We start from the raw sequence: 19,268 nt of genomic DNA on the forward strand, positions 1-19,268 counted from the left end.
CTCTTTACCATGAAAGTTGAACTTACAAATGTAGAATTATGTACAAAAAACTTGCATTCAAAAATAAAACAATGTTAAACTTTACAGCCTACAAGTCCACTCAGTCCTACTTCTTGTTCAGCCAATCACTCAACAAACAAGTTTGTTTACATTTGCAGGAGTTAATGCTGCCCGCTTCTTTACAATGTCACATGAAAGTGAGAACAGGCGTTCGCATGGCACTATTGTAGCCGGCCTCGCAATATATTTACAGGACAATTACACTAAAGATTCACACATATGTCCCTTCATACTTCAACCAGCATTCCAGACAGGGCTGGCTCCAGGCACCAGCTGAGGAAGCAGGTGCTTGGGGTGGCCAAGGGAAAGGGTCGGCACGTCGGGCTCTTCAGCGACAATTCGACAGAGGGTCCCTGTGACTCTCGGAGGGAAGGACCTGCCGCCAAATTGCCGCCAAATAAGAAAGCGACACGGTGGAGCTGCCGTTGGAGTGCTGCCGATCGCGATCGCGTTTTGTTTTTTTTTTCCCGCCGCTTGGGACGGCAAAAATCCTGGAGCCGGCCCTGATTCCAGAGTATGTGCGTCCATGCTGATGACGGGTTCTACTTGATAATGATTCAAAACAGTGCGGACCAATGCATGTTCATTTTCATCATCTGAGTCGGATGCCACCAGCAGAGAAGATTGATTTTTTTTTTTGGTGGTTCAGGTTCTGAAGTTTCCGCATCAAAATGTTGCTCTTTTAAGACTTCTGAAAGCATGCTCCACACCTCATCCCTCTCAGATTTTGGAAGGCACTTCAGATTCTTAAACCTTGGGTCGAGTGCTATACCTATCCTTAGAAATCTCACATTAGTACATTCTTTGCGTTTTGTGAAATCTGCAGTGAAAGTGTTCGTAAAATGAACAACATGCTGGGTCATCATCCGAAACTGCTATAACATGAAATATATGGCAGAATAGGGGTAAAACAGAGCGGGAGGCATACAATTCTCCCCCAAGGTGTTCAGTCACAAATTTAATTAACGCATTAATTTTTTTAATGAGCGTCATCAGCATGGAAGCATGTCCTCTGGAATGGTGGATGAAGCATGAAGGGGCATAAGAATGTTTGTATATCATGCATGTAAATACATTGCAATGCCAGCTACAAAAGTGCCATGTGAATGCGTATTGTCACTTTCAGGTGACATTGTAAATAAGAAGCAGGCAACATTATCTCCCATAAATGTAAACAAACTTGTTTGTCTTAGTGATTGGCTGAACAAGAAATAGGACTGAATGGACTTGTAGGCTCTAAAGTTTTACACTGTTTTGTCTTTGAGTGCAGTTATGTTAACAAAAATAATCTATATTTGTAAACTGCACTTTCACGATAAAGAGATTGCACTACAGTACTTGGATGAGGTGGACTGAAAAATACTGTTTCTTTTGTTTATCATTTTTGCAGTGCAAATATTTGTAATCAAAATTAATACTATAAAGTGTGCATGGTACACTTTGTATTCTGTATTCTGTGTTGTACCTGAAGTCAATATATTTGAAAATGTAGAAAAACATCCAAAAATATTTAATACATTTTAATTGGTAATCTATTGTTTAACAGTGCTATTAAAACTATGATTAATCACTATTCATTTTTATTGCGATTCATTTTTTGATTTAATCACATGAGTTAACTGTGATTAATCAACAGTATATAGTGAAGGAATTTGTATTTGTTTGTTTCTTTTTCTTTGAACAATTATTGTAGTTTAAAGGTATCTTCTAAATTGTTCATCTATTTAATACTGGGTAATTTGATGAATGTCTCAAATGGTCAAGGAACCCGCAGAGCCAGATCCCCTGCTAGTGTACAATGGTGTAGATACATTGACTTGGATCAGCAACACCAATTCAAATGGGGTGAGGATCTGGACTAAACATTCTTACAGAGATAAATATATTCAAAATGGTGCCACAGAATCTACTGGAAGGAATTTTTCCTTTTTTATTATTTAGTATCAACTAAACAGGGGCTTATATCTAGATGTGTAGTTCTTGTGAATTCCATGCCCACAACTATAGTTTTGGGTACATCAGCTTTTTCCTGTATTACCTGAGGAGTACTTGTTACAGTTTCAATACCCACACCAAAGAAGATAAAACTTTTCAGTGCCTACCATGAAGATCAATACTTTCAAAACATTACATTGTTTCTTTATCAGCAAGAAAAAAATGTTAAAGATTGCATCTAACCTCTCCTTTGTTTAAATTCTTAATAGTAGCAGCACAACTTCTTGTATAGCAGTAGTATATACTTGTTGTTAGAATTCCTGTCTATTATATTTACATTGTAAGAGCGTTTAGACACTGAAGTACAGATTCCGGAGATGCGCAGTTCAACATATAGAACCTATTCGGCCAGGTCTAGCAAAACATTTAAGCTCATCGACTGCAATTGGACTACCAAAGGGCATACATTTAAGCCTGTGCTTAAGTGCTTTGCTGAATTAGAGCCAGATTGCTCAGCATCTAGCAGGATCAAGTCCGTAATTTACAAGGCAAAGTATAAATCTTGAGTTACCTGTTTCTGGAGGCGCTGTTAGTCCAGAACCTGTTGATGCAGAAACATCAGACTTTTAGACATGGGACATTCCTATTGGATGGGTCTTTCATTGAGGATGTCATGTTTCAAATCAACAGAGCAGAAGCATGAAACACCATGTTTACAAAAATTTAATTATATTAATCATTAGGATAACCATCAGGTAATAAAATTCTGCTTCCTGTGACTCAAACTATATCCCAGTAAAGTTAATGGAGTAATATCCCTTGACCTTAAGGGAGGTCGGATTGGGCCATAGTAACCCAGCTGATTAAACTCCTGACCTACACATACCCTAGATGGTTCATGATATTACTCACCAGTATAATCTACATCAGTGGTTCACAAATTTAACAATCCGTGAATCTCTTTTACTAAATCTCTTTTGTGAAATCTCGTGAACCCCCTCCTAAAAATGAATATTTCCAGGGATTTACGTTTAAATTTCCTCTGTGTGATGGATGCGCTTGCTTTGCTCTGCATAGCTCTTGGAAATCCAGAACCACTGGAGAAAGATAAAGTCTCAGGTCTGATTTGGCATCGAGTCTGTTTCTGTGTTTGGTTTTCAGATGTGCATACGAGGAAAACGCTTTCTCGCATAAGTATGTTGTTGTAAATGGTAACAAAAGTGTAGTAGCTTTTTCTGCCAGAAAGGGGTACTCGTTTCTTAAACTCAGCCAAAAGTTGATCAATGACAGATTTTTTAAACTCTTTTTCAGTTCGTAATCACAGGAGATCTCAATCAATTTCTCTTTTTCCTCACTGATCAGTATCTGCATTGAGAAAGTGGTATCATCAAAAGGGTTGCGAATCCAGTCATTATTGCCTGACATAACTGGAAAGTATTCCCTGAAAGTTGTGCAAAGTCCTTTTAGGTGTGCAGTTATATTGGTTTTAGTGCACTGATCCAACTGAAGTTTATGTTCTGCCAAGAAGTCATGAAGATTACTGAAACACTCAGTTTGATTGTTTTCCAGACAACTTTCCCAGAACTGCAACTTCTTTATCATGGATTCAACTCGCTCTTACACTTTGAAAACAGTTATATTGAGGCCTTGAAGAGATCATTTTAAAACATTCATTCTTGAGAAAATATCTGCTAAATAAGCTAGGCTCTGGAGCAAGGTGGAAAGGGTGGCTGTTGAAAAAACTAGGATTTCCGTTCTAAGCTCAAACAAGCGCCAAGGATTTTGCCCCGTGAGCGCCATCTAACTTCGGTGTGGGTCAACAGACAATTGTGTATACTACCCATTTCTTCACAAAGTAGGTGAAATATTCTGGAATTTGTTGGCCGTGATTTTATGAAATTCACCATTTTCACTGCATTGTCCAGCACTTCCTTCAGTCCCTCAGGCATGAGTTTTGTTGTGAGGGCATGTCTATGGATACTGCAATGAGACTTTTGATGCAACCTTTTTTGTTCGAGCTACAAATCCACTATACTACCTGATCATTGATATGGCCCCATCAGTGCAAATGTCTAGGCAATGAGACCAATCTATTTCCTTTTCCTGAGAATATGCATTAGCCAGATTGAAGATATCTTCTCCAGTTGTACATTCTTCTAATGGTCGGCAAAACAACAAGTCTTCTTCAACCATACCTTCATTCACATAACGTACAAACAGTAGCAAAATAGCTAGTTTAGCTACATCAGTTGATTCCTCCAACTGTATAGCACAATATGGACTATTTTTCACTCTATGTAGAATTGTAGTCTCTATATTATTTGACATATCATTAATTCTTCGTGACAACGTATTATTGGACAAAGGAACCATGTCAATCCTTTTCGCAACCTTTTCTCCGAGCATGCAATGAACTACCTTTTTTATACATGGACCAATCAAGCTCTCTGCTATGGTATGGGCTTCCGATGCTTTTGCTACTCGGTAGCTCACGTGGTATGATGCTTCAAGTGCATTTTCATTATCAGTACTTGCTTTGGATATAAAACTGGTAATGTCACTTTTCCTCTCAGCTAATTTTCACTTGAAAAAAATCAACAGGCTTGTCGAGTTGTGCAGGATGCCTAGTTTCTAAATGGCACCGAAGTAGAGAAGGTTTGAGGCTGCTGCTTGCTAGACCAGTGTTTCCCAAACTTGGGACGCCGCTTGTGTAGGGAAAGCTCCTGGCGGGCGGGGCCAGTTTGTTTACCTGCCCCATCTGCAGGTTCGGCACTTCGCGGCTCCCAGTGGCTGCGGTTCGCTGCTCCAGGCCAATGGGAGCTGCTGGAAGTGGTGGCCAGTACGTCCCTCAGCCCGCGCTGCTACCCACAGCCCCCATTGGCCTGGGTGGGCAGGGCGGCCGCTGAGACCCCGGTGCGCAAGGCTGCTGGCTCTGCACTCCGCGGGGATCGTGCTGCTAGACCCCATTAACCGGAGCTCAGGCTGCCTGCTCAGTTCTCAACTGAGCTTGGGCTGCCGGTCCCCGCTGACCGCCGGGGCTTGGGCTGGCAGCCCCAACTGCCCAGCCCCACATTCCATGGGGCTCAGGCTGCCAGCCCCGCACTGACTGCTGGGGCTCAGGCTGCCTGCTCCTCCACTGATGGGAGCAGGGCTCGGGCTGCCAGCCCCAACTGCCTATGCCCACTCTCCATGGAGCTCGGACTGCCGACCCCCCCGCTGACCAGGGCTCGGCTGCCTGCTCAGTGCTCCATTGGGCTCAGGCTGTCTGCCCAGCAATCAGGTCCCACCCGCTGCCTCCCATGCCCCGGGTCCTCTGGCTGCCATTAGGGAAATTTTTCTGGTGAACCCCCTGTAACATTGTGCGAACCCCCAGGGGTTCGCGAACCCCAGTTTGGGAACCACTGATCTACATCAGCACCTAATGACCTTTCCTTTAAAGTATGGTTTACAGATTTTGGCTAAGAATGTGACATATACTGAAAGAAAAAGTGTAAAGCAAAACTTTAAAAAATACAATCCTTAGTCTATTTTACAGAAACACAAAGCTGATTTGCTGAGTATAAAAGCTACAGATATGCAATAAAAGAGAATACATACCTGCACATATGACGCTAGCATCTCCATAAACACCACATGAATAGTGTGCATATTCATAAGGGCAAGACCACAACATGTCTTCAGAGCCAGTACAGCTCACTTTAGTCATCCAAGGATCTGTCGAACCTTCACCAAAATAGCTATTTCTCAGAGCAGCAACAGGCTCACCACAATCCAGTTGCCTGCACACAACTCGTGCATCGTTCATGTCCCACAAATCACCGCAAACTTTTACCCAGTCTTCAAAGTGAAGGATTTCAACACGACCTGCACAGCGGTTTGGCCCATTTGCAAGTTCTAGCACCAGATCTGTGAAAGACACAAATCTAGACTATTTGTCCATTTTCACATGGAGATGTCCTAATACTTCATGGTTACCAATTAACATTTGTCCCATATTGGCAATGCAATGCCATTTATTGAGAAGCTAGTCATCCTCCTTTAGCTCCTGGCTGGCCATAGCCCTATCCTAGTTGACATGATTGTCTCAGCAGAGAGACCAACGACTCAGTGGTCAATGTGCCTCACCCGAGATGTCCCACCAAATGAGGAAGGTTGGTCCGTGTAGCCATGGCTTGTGCTGTGTTTTTTCTGTGAATGAATAGGAGACTTTGGGCTCCAGCACTCTGAACTATCTCTCCCAAGCATGAAACTCACTTCACGTTTCCAGGGTTTAATTTTAATGTCATTACAATCATAATTACATTCAGAGGGCATTGTCATTTTCCAAGTCACAACACAGAAAGTTGTTAGCTAAATGCATAACATTGTAAATTAAAATCAATATAAATGTAAAAAATACTGTATGTAGACAGACTCACCATCACCCATTGTTTGAACTGAAAAAAGCACATAACACAAACTATATTAGTACAAAATACTAATGAAACTAAATAAGTACAAAATACTAATGACTCCTAGAAAGCTTTTTCTTTTTTCCAGTATAATTGCAGGAACTTGTCCAAAAAGAATAAATTTTTCCAACATACAATATTGTCTGGCACTAAGAACTTCATATGGGGTCCACACTTTGTGTGCCCCAAAACTCTGCTCATGGTGCTCCCTGTACCCCTGCAGATAGGGAGGTTTATGGCAAGGTGTGAAAGGAGCTGGCTGTTCTGTGATTACATTCTCTCCCATGAAGAGCTGCTGCCTCCAGGGTTACAGTAGCAAATCAGAGCAGCTCTGACTTCAGACTCCCGTAGATATTCCCAGCCCCCTCTGAAACCCTCCTCTGGCATCAGTCCCTGCAAAAACTCTCTGGTCACTACAACTAAAGTCAATACATTGCTGCACATCACGGTGCTTCTTTATGCACTCATCTTTCTATTGTAATCCATGTGACAATACTTAGGTCCAAGCCGATACTAACTAAAGTGTCCAAAGAATATTTTTGATATAATGACCAGATGTCTTACATCTGAGTCCAGACACATCCACTGCCTTCTTCATTGACTGCATTCATCAAAAACACTGATCATTTTTTTCTCCTATGATACAGTCTTCCAAAGCTCATGTTACCCACCGTTATTATTCATATCCTTTGTCTTCATAGAATCATAGAAGATTACGATTGGAAGAGACCTCAGGAGGTCATCTAGTCCAATTCCCTGCTCAAAGCAGGACCGATCCCACTTCAATCATCCCAGCCAGGGCTTTTTTAAGCCGGGCATTAAAAAATTAGGGTTGGAAGAGACCTCTAAAGATGGAGATTCCACCACCTCCCTAGGTAACCCATTCCAGTACTTCACCATCCTCCTAGTGGGGGAAATAGCTTTTCCTAATACCTAACCTAGACCTTCCCCACTGCAACTTGAGACCATTGCTCCTTGTTCTGTCACATCTGCCACCACTGAGAACAGCCTAGCTCCATCATAGAGTCATCATGCTAGTGATTTCATGTAAGTGAATATGGTCATTAAACTGTAAAATTCTATTCTATATTTTCAGTAGGTGGGTACAATATAAAATAGATACAATATTAGTAAAGCAAAGATAAAATAGGGGTTACAATAGATGGCTGTCTCTGGCGCCGTAGTTGTATTGGTGTCAGGAATGGTTGTACTAGTTTCATAAGTGGGTGTAGTGCTCTCTTTTGAGAAAACAGACAAAAATAGAGACTTTTTTAATAACGACACAAAAATCAATTATTTTATTGCTTAATATACGCAAATGTTTGTATTGCTATTGTGATATTTTGAATCACTTTCTCAGAAACCTTTTGTTTTTATGATTAGTGATGCAAAAAATATTTTCTTCTTTCCTTTATAACAAAATGACATGGGAATATAGTTTGGGAATTTTTGTATGTTTTTGTTTTTATTCAGTATTTATTCAGTTTATTTACAATTGGGTAATTTGCTGAATGCCCAAAGAGCCATTGAAACTCACAAGGCCAGTGCTTTGCTGCTGCAAATTATTGTAGATCCATTGGTTTGCGTGGAGTTATCCTCAGTTGATATAAATTGGTGTGTGGCCTAAATATTATTTTAATTTGACATTTTAATAGATCCAAAGAGTGACCCCAGTATCCACTGTGCCAGAGACGTCCCTTCAGTCAGAGAGAGCGTGGACTCAACACCGTGCAGGTATTATTTCATTTAATCGTGTTATAATCATGACACTCAAGGAGACTCATCTTTCAGCTGCAAAATGACCCCATGAACGACAACATTGGGACAATATGCAAAGAAAGTACCTGATCAGCTTACACTAGCATCTTCATTGTGATTGCACTTGTGAACATAGCTTACCAATAAGGGCACTGCCACACAATGGATTAGTTTCCTTTATAGTTCACAAGTATTGTTGTGCAATCTCTTTACCATGAAAGTTGAACTTTAATGTCATTACAATCATAATTAAAATCACAGGGCATTGTCATTTTCCTAGCCACAACACAGAAAGTTGTTAGCTAAATGCATAACATTGTAAATTAAAATCAGTACAAATGTAAACAATACTGTATGTAGACAGACTCACCATCAGCCATTCTTTGAACTGGGAAAAAAACCATAACACAAACTATATTAGTACAAAATACTTAGGCTTCTAGAAAGCTTTTTCTTTTTTCCTGTATAACTGCAGTAACTTGTTCTGAAAGCATAAATTTTGCTAACATACAATGTTGTCTGGAGAACTTCATACGGGGTCCACACTGTGCGTGGCCCAAAACTCTGCTCATGTTGCTCCTTCTACCCCTGCAAAAAGGGAGGTTTATGGCAAAGTGTGAGAGGAGCTGACTGTTCTGTGATTACATTCTCTCCCATGAAGAGCTGCTGCCTCCATGGTTTCGGTAGCATATCAGAGCAGCTCTGACTTCAGACTCCCGTAGATATTCCCAGCCCCCTCTGAAATCCTCGTCTGGCATCAGTCCCTGCGAAAACTCTCTGGTCGCTACAGCTAAAGTTGACACATTGCTGCACATCACGGTGCTTCTTTAAGCACTCATCTTTCTATTTTAACCTATGTGAGAATCCTTAGGTCCAGGCCAATACAAACTAAAGGGTCCAAGGAATGTTTCTGATACAGTGACCAGATGTCTTACATCTGAGTCCAGATATATGACATCCACTGCCTTCTTCACTCACTGCATTCCTCAAAAACACTGATCATTTTTTTCTCCTATGATACAGTCTTCTAAAGCTCACGGTACTCACCGTTATTATTCATATGCTTAGTCTTCTGCAGTCATAGAATCATAGAAAATTAGGGTTGGAAGAGACCTCAGGAGGTCATCTAGTCCAAGCCCCTTCTCAAAGCAGGACCAACCCCACTTCAATCATACCAGCTAGGGCTTTTTCAAGCTGGGCCTTAAAAACCTCTAAAGATGGAGATTTCACCACCTCCCTAGGTAACGCATTCCAGTGCTTCACCATCCTCCTAGTGGGGGAAATAGTTTTTCCTAATACCTAACCTAGATCTCCCCCACTGCAACTTGAGACTATTACTTCTTGTTCTGTCACGTCTGCCACCACTCAGAACAGCCTAGCTCCATCATCCAGTCATCATGCTAGTGATTTCATGTAAGTGAATATGGTCATTAAACTGTAAAATTCTATTCTATATTTTCAGCAGGTGGGTACAATATAAAATAGATACAATATTAGTAAAGCAAAGATAAAATAGGGCTTACAATAGATGACTGGCTCTAGTGTCGTAGTTGTAGTGGTCTCAGGAATGGTTGTAGTAGTTTCATAAGTGGGTGTAGTGCTCTCTTTTGAGAAAACAAAGACAAAAATAGAGACTTTTTTAATAAGGACACAAGAATCGATTATTTTGTTGCTTAATATACGCAAATGTTTGTATTACTATTGTGATATTTTAAATCACTTTCTCAGAAACCTTTTGTTTTTATGATTATTGATGCAAAAAATATTTTCTTCTTTCCTTTAGCACAAAATGACATGGGAATATAGTTTGGGAATTTTTGTATGTTTTTCTTTTTATTCAGTATTTTTTCAGTTTATTTATAATTGGGCAATTTGCTGAATGCCCAAAGAGCCATGGAAACTCACAAGGCCAGTGCTTTGCTGCTGTAAATTATTGTAGATCGATTGGTTTGAGTGGAGTTATCCTCAGTTGATATAGTTTCCTTTATAGTTCACAAGTACTGTTGTGCAATCTCTTTACCATGAAAATTGAACTTTAATGTCATTACAATCATAATTAAATTCACAGGGCATTGTCATTTTCCTAGCCACAACACAGAAAGTTGTTAGCTAAATGCATAACATTGTAAATTAAAATCAGTACAAATGTAAACAATACTGTATGTAGACAGACTCACCATCAGCCATTCTTTGAACTGGGAAAAAAACCATAACACAAACTATATTAGTACAAAATACTTAGGCTTCTAGAAAGCTTTTTCTTTTCTCCTGTATAACTGCAGTAACTTGTTCTGAAAGCATAAATTTTTCTAACATACAATGTTGTCTGGAGAACTTCATACGGGGTCCACACTGTGTGTGCCCCAAAACTCTGCTCATGGTGCTCCTTCTACCCCTGCAAAAAGGGAGGTTTATGGCAAAGTGTGAGAGGGGCTGACTGTTCTGTGATTACATTCTCTCCCATGAAGAGCTGCTGCCTCCAGGGTTACGGTAGCGTATCAGAGCAGCTCTGACTTCAGACTCCCGTAGATATTCCCAGCCCCCTCTGAAATCCTCCTCTGGCATCAGTCCCTGCGAAAACTCTCTGGTCGCTACAGCTAAAGTTGACACATTGCTGCACATCACGGTGCTTCTTTAAGCACTCATCTTTCTATTTTAACCCATGTGAGAATCCTTAGGTCCAGGCCAATACAAACTAAAGGGTCCAAGGAATGTTTCTGATATAGTGACCAGATGTCTTACATCTGAGTCCAGATATATTACATCCACTGCCTTCTTCACTCACTGCATTCCTCAAAAACACTGATCAGTTTTTTCTCCTATGATACAGTCTTTCAAAGCTCATGTTACCCACTGTTATTATTCATAAGCTTAGTCTTCTGCAGTCATAGAATCATAGAAAATTAGGGTTGGAAGAGACCTCAGGAGGTCATCTAGTCCAACCCCCTTCTTAAAGCAGGACCAACCCCACTTCAATCATACCAGCTAGCATGGAGTCAACCCCTGGGGTGTCAATTGCAAGATTTTATATATATCAGTTTTGCTCAATATTTTTTCATTTCATTGTGTTATAATCATGACACTCAAGCAGACTCGTCTTTCATCTGCAAAATGACCCCATGAACCACAATATTGGGACAATATGCAAAGAAAGTACCTGATCATCTTATATTAGCATCTTCTTTGTGATTACACTTGTGAACATACCACACCAATAAGGGCACTGTCACACAAAGGATTCATTTCCTTTATAATTCACACAACTCAAGAAAATATCTCTTGATCCTGGACCAAAATGAGCAGACACTAATGGTGACCCAGGAGGAAGGGCAGCCAGCTGTGTGTAAACTGCAAATAAAGGCATACTTTTTGGAACCTCCTAGGTTATGTTAGCTGGCTCCATGTCTAATAAAGTGATAAATACCAAACCATGGATTTTACATCCAGGGGTGAACAGTGCCCATATGCTAGCTGATCATCTGCGTCCCATGAAGGGGTGTGGCATCTGGAATTAGGGTGACCAGACATCCCAATAAAATCGAGACTGTCCTGATATTTAGGTGTTTGTCCCGCGTCCCGACCGATGTTGGCAATTTGTCACAATATTTTGCACTCCTGGTGGGTTTTTTTGGCTCCGCCGGCGGGACTCCCCACCCTCCACCCCCACGTGTCCCGATATTTTCTTCCTCTCATCTGGTCACCCTATCTGGAATGTACCTTGTGTGCACCCAAGCAGAGAGCACCGCATCTCTGAATCAGAATGCCACCTAGTGCTCTATCTAGGAGCCTGTATTGGCTCTGCATGACCCCCTACGCAGGGCTGTGCCTAAATGGAACTATCAAACCCTTAATTAGCAGGAACATTTCTGAGTGCAGAGGAGCGCTCAGCTCAGCTCAGACAAACACTTCTGCCAGAGATGTGAATAATACAAAGACAACTCTGCCTCTGGTGGTAAAGAAAAGGGAAGAAGGCGCAGCTGAACAGGAGATGGGGCAGATTGAGATCACATGGGACAGTCCTAGACTAATAATGGGGCTTTAGATAATGGAGCTAAATAAAAATAGGCAAACAAACAAAAATAAAAATTATGGAAATCTCAGTACCAATGGAATAAGCTTAAAAGAAGAAAGAGGTAAACTAGGAGGGGTGTCGATGGAAGAGGATTTGGATTTAACAGACATTACTGAAACCTGGTGGAATGGCACAAACCAGTGGATACAGTACAGGAAGGACAGATGAGGCTATAGTGTTAATGGGTAGCACCCATTCTAAAATAGTCCATAGAATCTAATGACTTAAAATTTCCGAGAGGGTCATAGAGCAAAATTAGCATGGATACAAATTCTGACTCCTAGGTACACCAATATATTAGTAAGTAACATCATACTGCTAGTCCCCAGATCAGGGGAAAATTCTGAGTGCTGTGTTGCGGGAGATAAGAGAGGTAACTGAATCTAAAAAAGAGATGTGTGACTGTGTGACTTTTCCCACCCACCTATGAATCGGTTGTGTCAAATGAAGACAAGTTTTACAGTAGCAATTTCTCCACACCTTAAATTTACGCTTCTTAGAACAGCTAGTTTTCGAGCACACAGTACGATGGGCTACTCTGAATTATGTCCTAAGTAAGAAATGGGAACTGATTCAAAAAGAACCTTTAGCTGTCCTATTACTATGTAATAATGACTACAATATAAACAAGTTCAACATTCTCGAGAAAAGAAATGTGCACCGTAGAATTAAAATTTTGAAAGGGGGAATTTTAAAAAAATTAAAATGGAGAAAGCTCATCTAAAAGTCCCTAAAATCAAAATTGAAGACATTAAAATGCTCTAACTCAGTATGGAGGCTGTGTTAGTTTTAGTACACCAAACTGTAACTGAATTACAGCAGGCATGAATACGCATGAAGCAAAAAGGATTCAGGAAGGCAAGAAAAAGATAATATAGTGAAATGATGGGATTCAAGAAGTTGTTCAAGCCAAAGAGATGCCCTTTAGAAAATGGAACTATAGTCCCAGTGAAGCCAATAAAAAGGAGCATAAACTATGGTACTCTGTGCGATCCATATAGGATTTGGCCACCAGAATATAGAATCCAATAAGTAAAGAAGAAAATTACTGAAACAAGGGTGAGATGGGACTTACTAGATTCTGTGTGTGCTGGCGTGGTTATCATTCCTATTGAAGTAAGATAACAAAGGACAAGGATTAATTAAGCCCATGACTCATCTGACCTAAGGAATCAACAAACCTAAATGATCAACTCCTTCAATTGCCTTCAAGTCCCATTCAGTCAATCTTGTAGAACAAGATTTCCTTTCTCCTGACATCACAATAGTAACAGTGGTGGCAACAGCTACAAAAAAGGTTGGCATTTCTAGCACTCTGTAAAAAAGCAAAGAACATCTCGGCAGAAAGGAAGAAGATCGGAGAGAGAGATGGCTGGATAGATGAAAAGAGCTAGGCTGGTCATAAGGAGGGATCATCAATATTGTTCATATTTCTTGATGATTTATAGATTACAATCAAAAGTATGTATTTGTAACCTAATTGTGCACATAGCTAGCCTATGAAGCCACTTAGTTTTGCCCTTCCTCCCCCATTCCTTGTTAAACCAACATGTTGCAACTTGTCTTAGCTAATATTGTAAGCTCTTACAATGTGTTTGAAGCCACTATTGTAATACAGATAAATAATAATTTTGAAAATATGTGTGTCCACAAGGTGGTGCTAAATCTTTTAGATCCATGAAAGACATTCATTCAAAATAAACCATTGAACACAAGGTGATTTTCTTTTCAATGAACATGAGTTTTTGCTGGAAAAATCAACTGACTATGGGACAATACCACTATCAATTCAGCCATTTCTCTCTCAAACATATTTAGAAATAACTCAAACAGCGATAATGTTAAGTCTAGTATAGTTTTTCTTGATGTCAAATGGTTAGAAAAAAATAATTTCTAAAGACTTTGAACACGTTGGCCAAACATATTCTTGTTCCTTGGCCTCTTCTTGGTCCTAGCTTTAAACCACATAATCTGTCTCTGCGCAGGGCCTGAGTCTAATCTCACAAAAGTGAGAAACAAGGCTCCATTGAAATCAACTGGTTTTTTGGGTCTAAAGTCAGTATGTGAGATCAGAATCAGGCCTATCTTGTTTATAAGGGGCCTGTCACCCTGGCATACTTCAGCTGGATCCAACTACTGGTGGTAGCTATGTCATTTGAAAAAGAAGCTACATTCAGTTTAAGTGGTGAATACTGAATCATTCTATAGTGAATATTTTAATAAAATAATAGAATGTTGCTAGTACTATGAATTAGACATAAAAAGTGGTTCCATGGTGGGGGTCCCAGACACACTGCTTCATCAACAAGTATACTGCTTTATTAGCAAGTAGTGATTTTGCAGGGATCAAAATATTCATTCTCCCCAGAAATGCATGTTAGTGGGTGATCATTTTAACAGTAGTGGGAAAACCAATCAGCAGGGCCGGCTCCAGGGATTTTGCCGCCCCAAGCGGCGAGAAAAAAAAACAAAAAAAGCTGCAATCGCGATCGGCAGCAGGTCCACCGCTCCACTTTCTTCTCCAGGGGCAGGTCCTTCACTCCGAGAAGGAGCGAGGTACCCGCCCCCGAAGAGCCCGACATGCTGCCCCTTCCCCTTCGCTGCCCCAAGCACCTGCTTGCTGGGCTGGTGCCTGGAGCTGGCCCTGCCAATCAGAGCCCAGATTAGACAATTTCCACCTTTGACAGTGCTGGAATATTTGAACAAGGCAGTAACTGAAGGTCTGGTGACTGCAAGGTGTGGCCTTCAGTCTTGGGGACCATAGTCAGCTGACACACGTTAAACCAGCTGCACTGGGCTTGGGATAGAGAATCAAGGAGCCATAACTGGTTGTTGGTTCTCATCATTTCTTCTTTTCCGCTCTGTTGGGTGGCTAGTGGGGGTGCGGAGAAAAGGAGCCATCTGTTGCTAAGTGCTCTACTAGGTTTAGGCAAAATCAGTTCAGCTTCTGCCCAGCACTGTGGTTGCACACCCCCACAAGGAAACAAACTACTGTCCTTTCTCACCTGCAATGCAATAGGTGGCCAGCAGGTGAGCTGCAGTAAGGACAATCAGGGATCACCATAGTGTTCTCAGCTCCCTCAGAACTGAGTGACCAGATGTCACGATTTTATAGGGACAGTCCTGATATTCAGGGCATTTTCTTATATAGGCATCTATTACCTCCCCCCGTTCTGATTTTTCAGATTTGCTCTCTGGTCACCCTAGTCTGCAGGGAAGCAGTGGGATGGAGTTGGAGAGGCAATGCCCCTATCACAGCCTTATATTGATGGGGCTGATTCAAACACTGGCATTTAAAAATTGCAGGACACAGCATGGGGTCCATTTCCACAGCACATTTCCAATTTCGAATCAAATACAATATTCTTTACAGTCAGCTATCTAGGGCCACAGCTGGGACTGTCCTGGGGCAAATGACTGCAGATATTGGCCAAATGCATCCAAGGGAAAAGTTGTTGTACCTGCTCACCAAAAGAAGTTATTCTAATAAAAGATATTACCTCACCCACCTGGTCTTTCTTATAGAGAAGTGCTATAGAATTTAATAGAAAATTATACCCTATCATTTTAACTGTTCTAAAAGGTATTGATATTCCTGCTATAAAATTCTATGATTCAAAATCCTACAGAAATGACATCACTACCATTATATTTTATAATTTTTAGAATAATCTCTAGCAAATCCTATTACATTCCTACAGAATTCTGTAACCCTATAGAGTATTCCATATGGGATATGTAATTAATACATTGCACTTACATCCAGGTAATTCTACTGAAGTGTATTCATACTGGTAAGGAAAACATTCCAAAACCAATATATTTATTTCATGATCAGTTTGTTAACATTTACCAAATCATTGTGCACTATACCCATACCCAGCCAAGTTAAAAGGGTGGTGTATGTTTTTTATTGTTCTTGTTGGTTTTGGTTAACTGAGCACAAAGAAAGAATGACTGAATCAATGTTCCAAAGCTGACAATCTTATTTAAGCTTGAAAAAAAAATCAAAAATGGCTCAAGTAAATTGTACCAAAATTTCCCACAAATTAAAAAGGTTGGCCTGAGACTAAACACAAAATAATTTATCCAACTTCCCCCCACGCAATTTCTGAAAAGTTATCATCTCCAGGGGTTTTTCATCTGTTCGTGGACCCATAATATCTGTACCACTGAAGCTGCCAAATAAATGCTTCAAGTCCTTATTTGCAAGCAGCATGTACAGTAAGGATAAATTAAGCTACAGATGCACAAAGAGCACCAGCAAAACTGCTCATTTATCTATGAACACATCAAATTTGGTTGTACAAATTCCTGTTTGCAGATGAAATTTTTGAAACTTTAAAGTCTCAAAATCCTAAGGGTCAAACTAAATTTGCAATCAAACCACAATGCTACTGGTAAATTAAAGGTGACCTGAAGTTATTTTTTCAGTTCTCTTGCACTTTCAAAAAAATAATAATTAAAATCTGTTTGAGTTGACCTGAAATTGAAAGTGCTAAAAAAATTATGAAAATGACTTATTTTAGGTCAAATAAAAATGTTGTGTTTTGGAGCATTTTTAAAATAAAAGCAAAGGAAATAAAGGGCTAGATTAACAAACTACTAAGGAGGAGGATGGTGGCTGCTTCTTTATGCCCTTTAGCGCCATAGTAGGGCACACCCTCAGAAAGTGAGACCCCCATGTTCAAGTTCCTGCTCCAATGACTAATTATTTATACAAGTGGAAGAGTGTTAAAAGAAAAGCGTGCACGAGCTCCACACCAAATGTCCCATATCCCAGTGCCTGGGGTGCTCTCCTGCAATATGGGAGGCAAATTCAAGTCCCTGCTCCAGGTCAGGCAGCAAGGAGAATTGAACCAAGACATACCATAGCCCAGGTGAGTGTCCTAACCACAAAGCTAAAGGTTAAGTGAGACACCACTGCTTGCTGTCTCCTCCTCTTGCCATTTACTTAAGATTTCCATTAGGGATGTAATTCTACACATCTGCTCACTGCTACATGGGTGAAAGGTGCAAAAAATATAGAGATGCCTGAAACAGCAAATGGCATAATGCATAGAGAGCACTGCAAATAATCTCTCCTGGCCACTGGGAAGCAGTGGTGGAGGGATTGGGCAGTAGTTGGGAGAGCTGAGAGAAAAAGAAATTGGAAGAAACTAGAAGAAGCAGGGACAGTTTGGGGGAGGAAAGTTGTAGAGAAGCAGAGGAGGAGAGAGGATGGGGAGAGAGAGAGAAACACAAAAAGAATGGAGAAAGAAAGATGTCTAAGTCAAGACCTTCAAATACTTGGGAGGCCAGCCACCTGTTTAGCCACCTGTTTGTTGTGTATATTAGTATTGGAGAGATCCCCTCATCCTGGGGGCAGAAAAGAACTGCGCCTGCCATGGTCACACACACCCTTCACCTGGCCCCTCCCTCCAGCAACTGTGAGTGAAATTAACAAGGATGCCAGAAACAGCTCCTAACCCCGGGGGGCTGAACCGTGCAGAGAACCGCTGAGTTTAAACTCTTCTTATGCAGGGGGCAGGCTTCTCCCTCCCTCAGCCAGTCTCCCTGCTCCCTGCTCCAAGCTAGAGGGGAGCCCCTGCAGCCACTGCTGAGTGCCAGGCCGGGGGAAAGCAGGTCCTAGCGTCGGCAGCCTGGCTGGAGGAGGAGGGAAGACATGGAGAAAAATGTGACAGTGACTTTTCACTTTTTCAGGCTTATTCCAATATTAAAGTTTTATTACAGACAGTATTTTTAGTAGTAGTAGCAGCTTGATTTTCTATATCTATGTCATGCAATGGGATGGATCCATGAGGCACGTAGGAGAGGTGGGTTGCTTGCTTGCGATTGGACCATATAGGTAAGAAATGTAAATTACTTTCACCCCTGCCCAAACCCCAGGGCTCCCAGTCGCCTCTGCAGCTGGTAGCTCCGGGGGTGATTTAAAGGGCCCGGGGCTCCTAGCTTCAGCCGGATCCCCGAGCCCTTTAAATCCTGATTTAAAAGCCCCGGTATTTAAAGACTCCACCTCTTCCAGTAGAGGCCACGCCTCTTCCAGTTGAGGCCCCACCCCTTCCGCAGGACTCTGGAGTACCGGTAAGTCCCTTACGTTACTTTCACCCCTGGTTACAGGAGTGGGTGGGCGAGATTCTGTGGCCTGCGTTGTGCAGGAGGTCAAACTAGATGATCATAATGGTCCCTTCTCACCTTAGAGTCTGAGTCTCTGAGAAGTGGGAAAGTGACCCGTTTAGTATAGGATTCAGTTCCAGAAACTGTATTTCATATACTGAAACCTCAGCAATGTGACTTTCACAAACATCTTAGACATGGTGAAAAGCACATTCTGTGCCAGTCATTGACCTTCAAGTCACCTGCAAATTCTTGGTATTTACCTGAGCAGATAACACCAGAATCTTGTTGTTGTATATCTCTATTCTATGCTAGCAAAATCACATTCACCATGGAACTAACTGGATAGCTGGCTGAAGCATGAAGTTGGAGGAAGTAGAAAAGTGGCCTTTTTAGTATAGGATCCAGTTCCAAAAACTGTATTTCATATTTTGAAAACTTTGTAATGTGACTTTCAAAAACATCTTATACATGGTGGAAAGCATGGTCATTTACCTGCAAGACACCTGCAAGCTCTTGGTATTTACCTGAGCAGATGACACCGGCATCTTCAGAATGACCACAGTTATGAGAGAGCCATCCTGAATGAGGACAGTCCCATAGACTGTATTCCGATCCTATGCAACTCACGTCATCCAGAACAATATTTCCTGAACCTTCACCATAATAGGCACCGCCCTTTGCTGCAACACCATATCCACATTCAAGCTGCCTGCACACAACATTTGCGTCATTGAGATCCCAAGAATCATCACACACTGTCCCCCAGGATCCTGCGTAATAGACTTCAACACGACCTTCACATCTGCTCAATGAATTGACCAGTCTCAATGCCAGCCCTAAAATAGATTCAAGGAAATTATTATTAGCACATT

General features: G+C 41.2%; 1 protein-coding gene across 1 annotated transcript in view; it reads right to left on the reverse strand.

Annotated features, from left to right (window-relative positions):
- DMBT1 (deleted in malignant brain tumors 1) overlaps nt 1-19,268 on the reverse strand; it is a 162,638-nt gene that overhangs the window by 39,929 nt on the left and 103,441 nt on the right. Inside the window, 8 exon segments of the mRNA XM_065553629.1 lie at nt 2,567-2,596; nt 5,593-5,901; nt 6,414-6,431; nt 8,575-8,592; nt 9,728-9,808; nt 10,382-10,399; nt 13,352-13,384; nt 18,921-19,232. Coding sequence (XP_065409701.1) covers nt 2,567-2,596; nt 5,593-5,901; nt 6,414-6,431; nt 8,575-8,592; nt 9,728-9,808; nt 10,382-10,399; nt 13,352-13,384; nt 18,921-19,232 — 819 coding nt within the window.

Source organism: Chrysemys picta, chromosome 7 (genome assembly GCF_011386835.1).
Source record: "Chrysemys picta bellii isolate R12L10 chromosome 7, ASM1138683v2, whole genome shotgun sequence".
NCBI lineage: Eukaryota > Metazoa > Chordata > Testudines > Emydidae > Chrysemys > Chrysemys picta.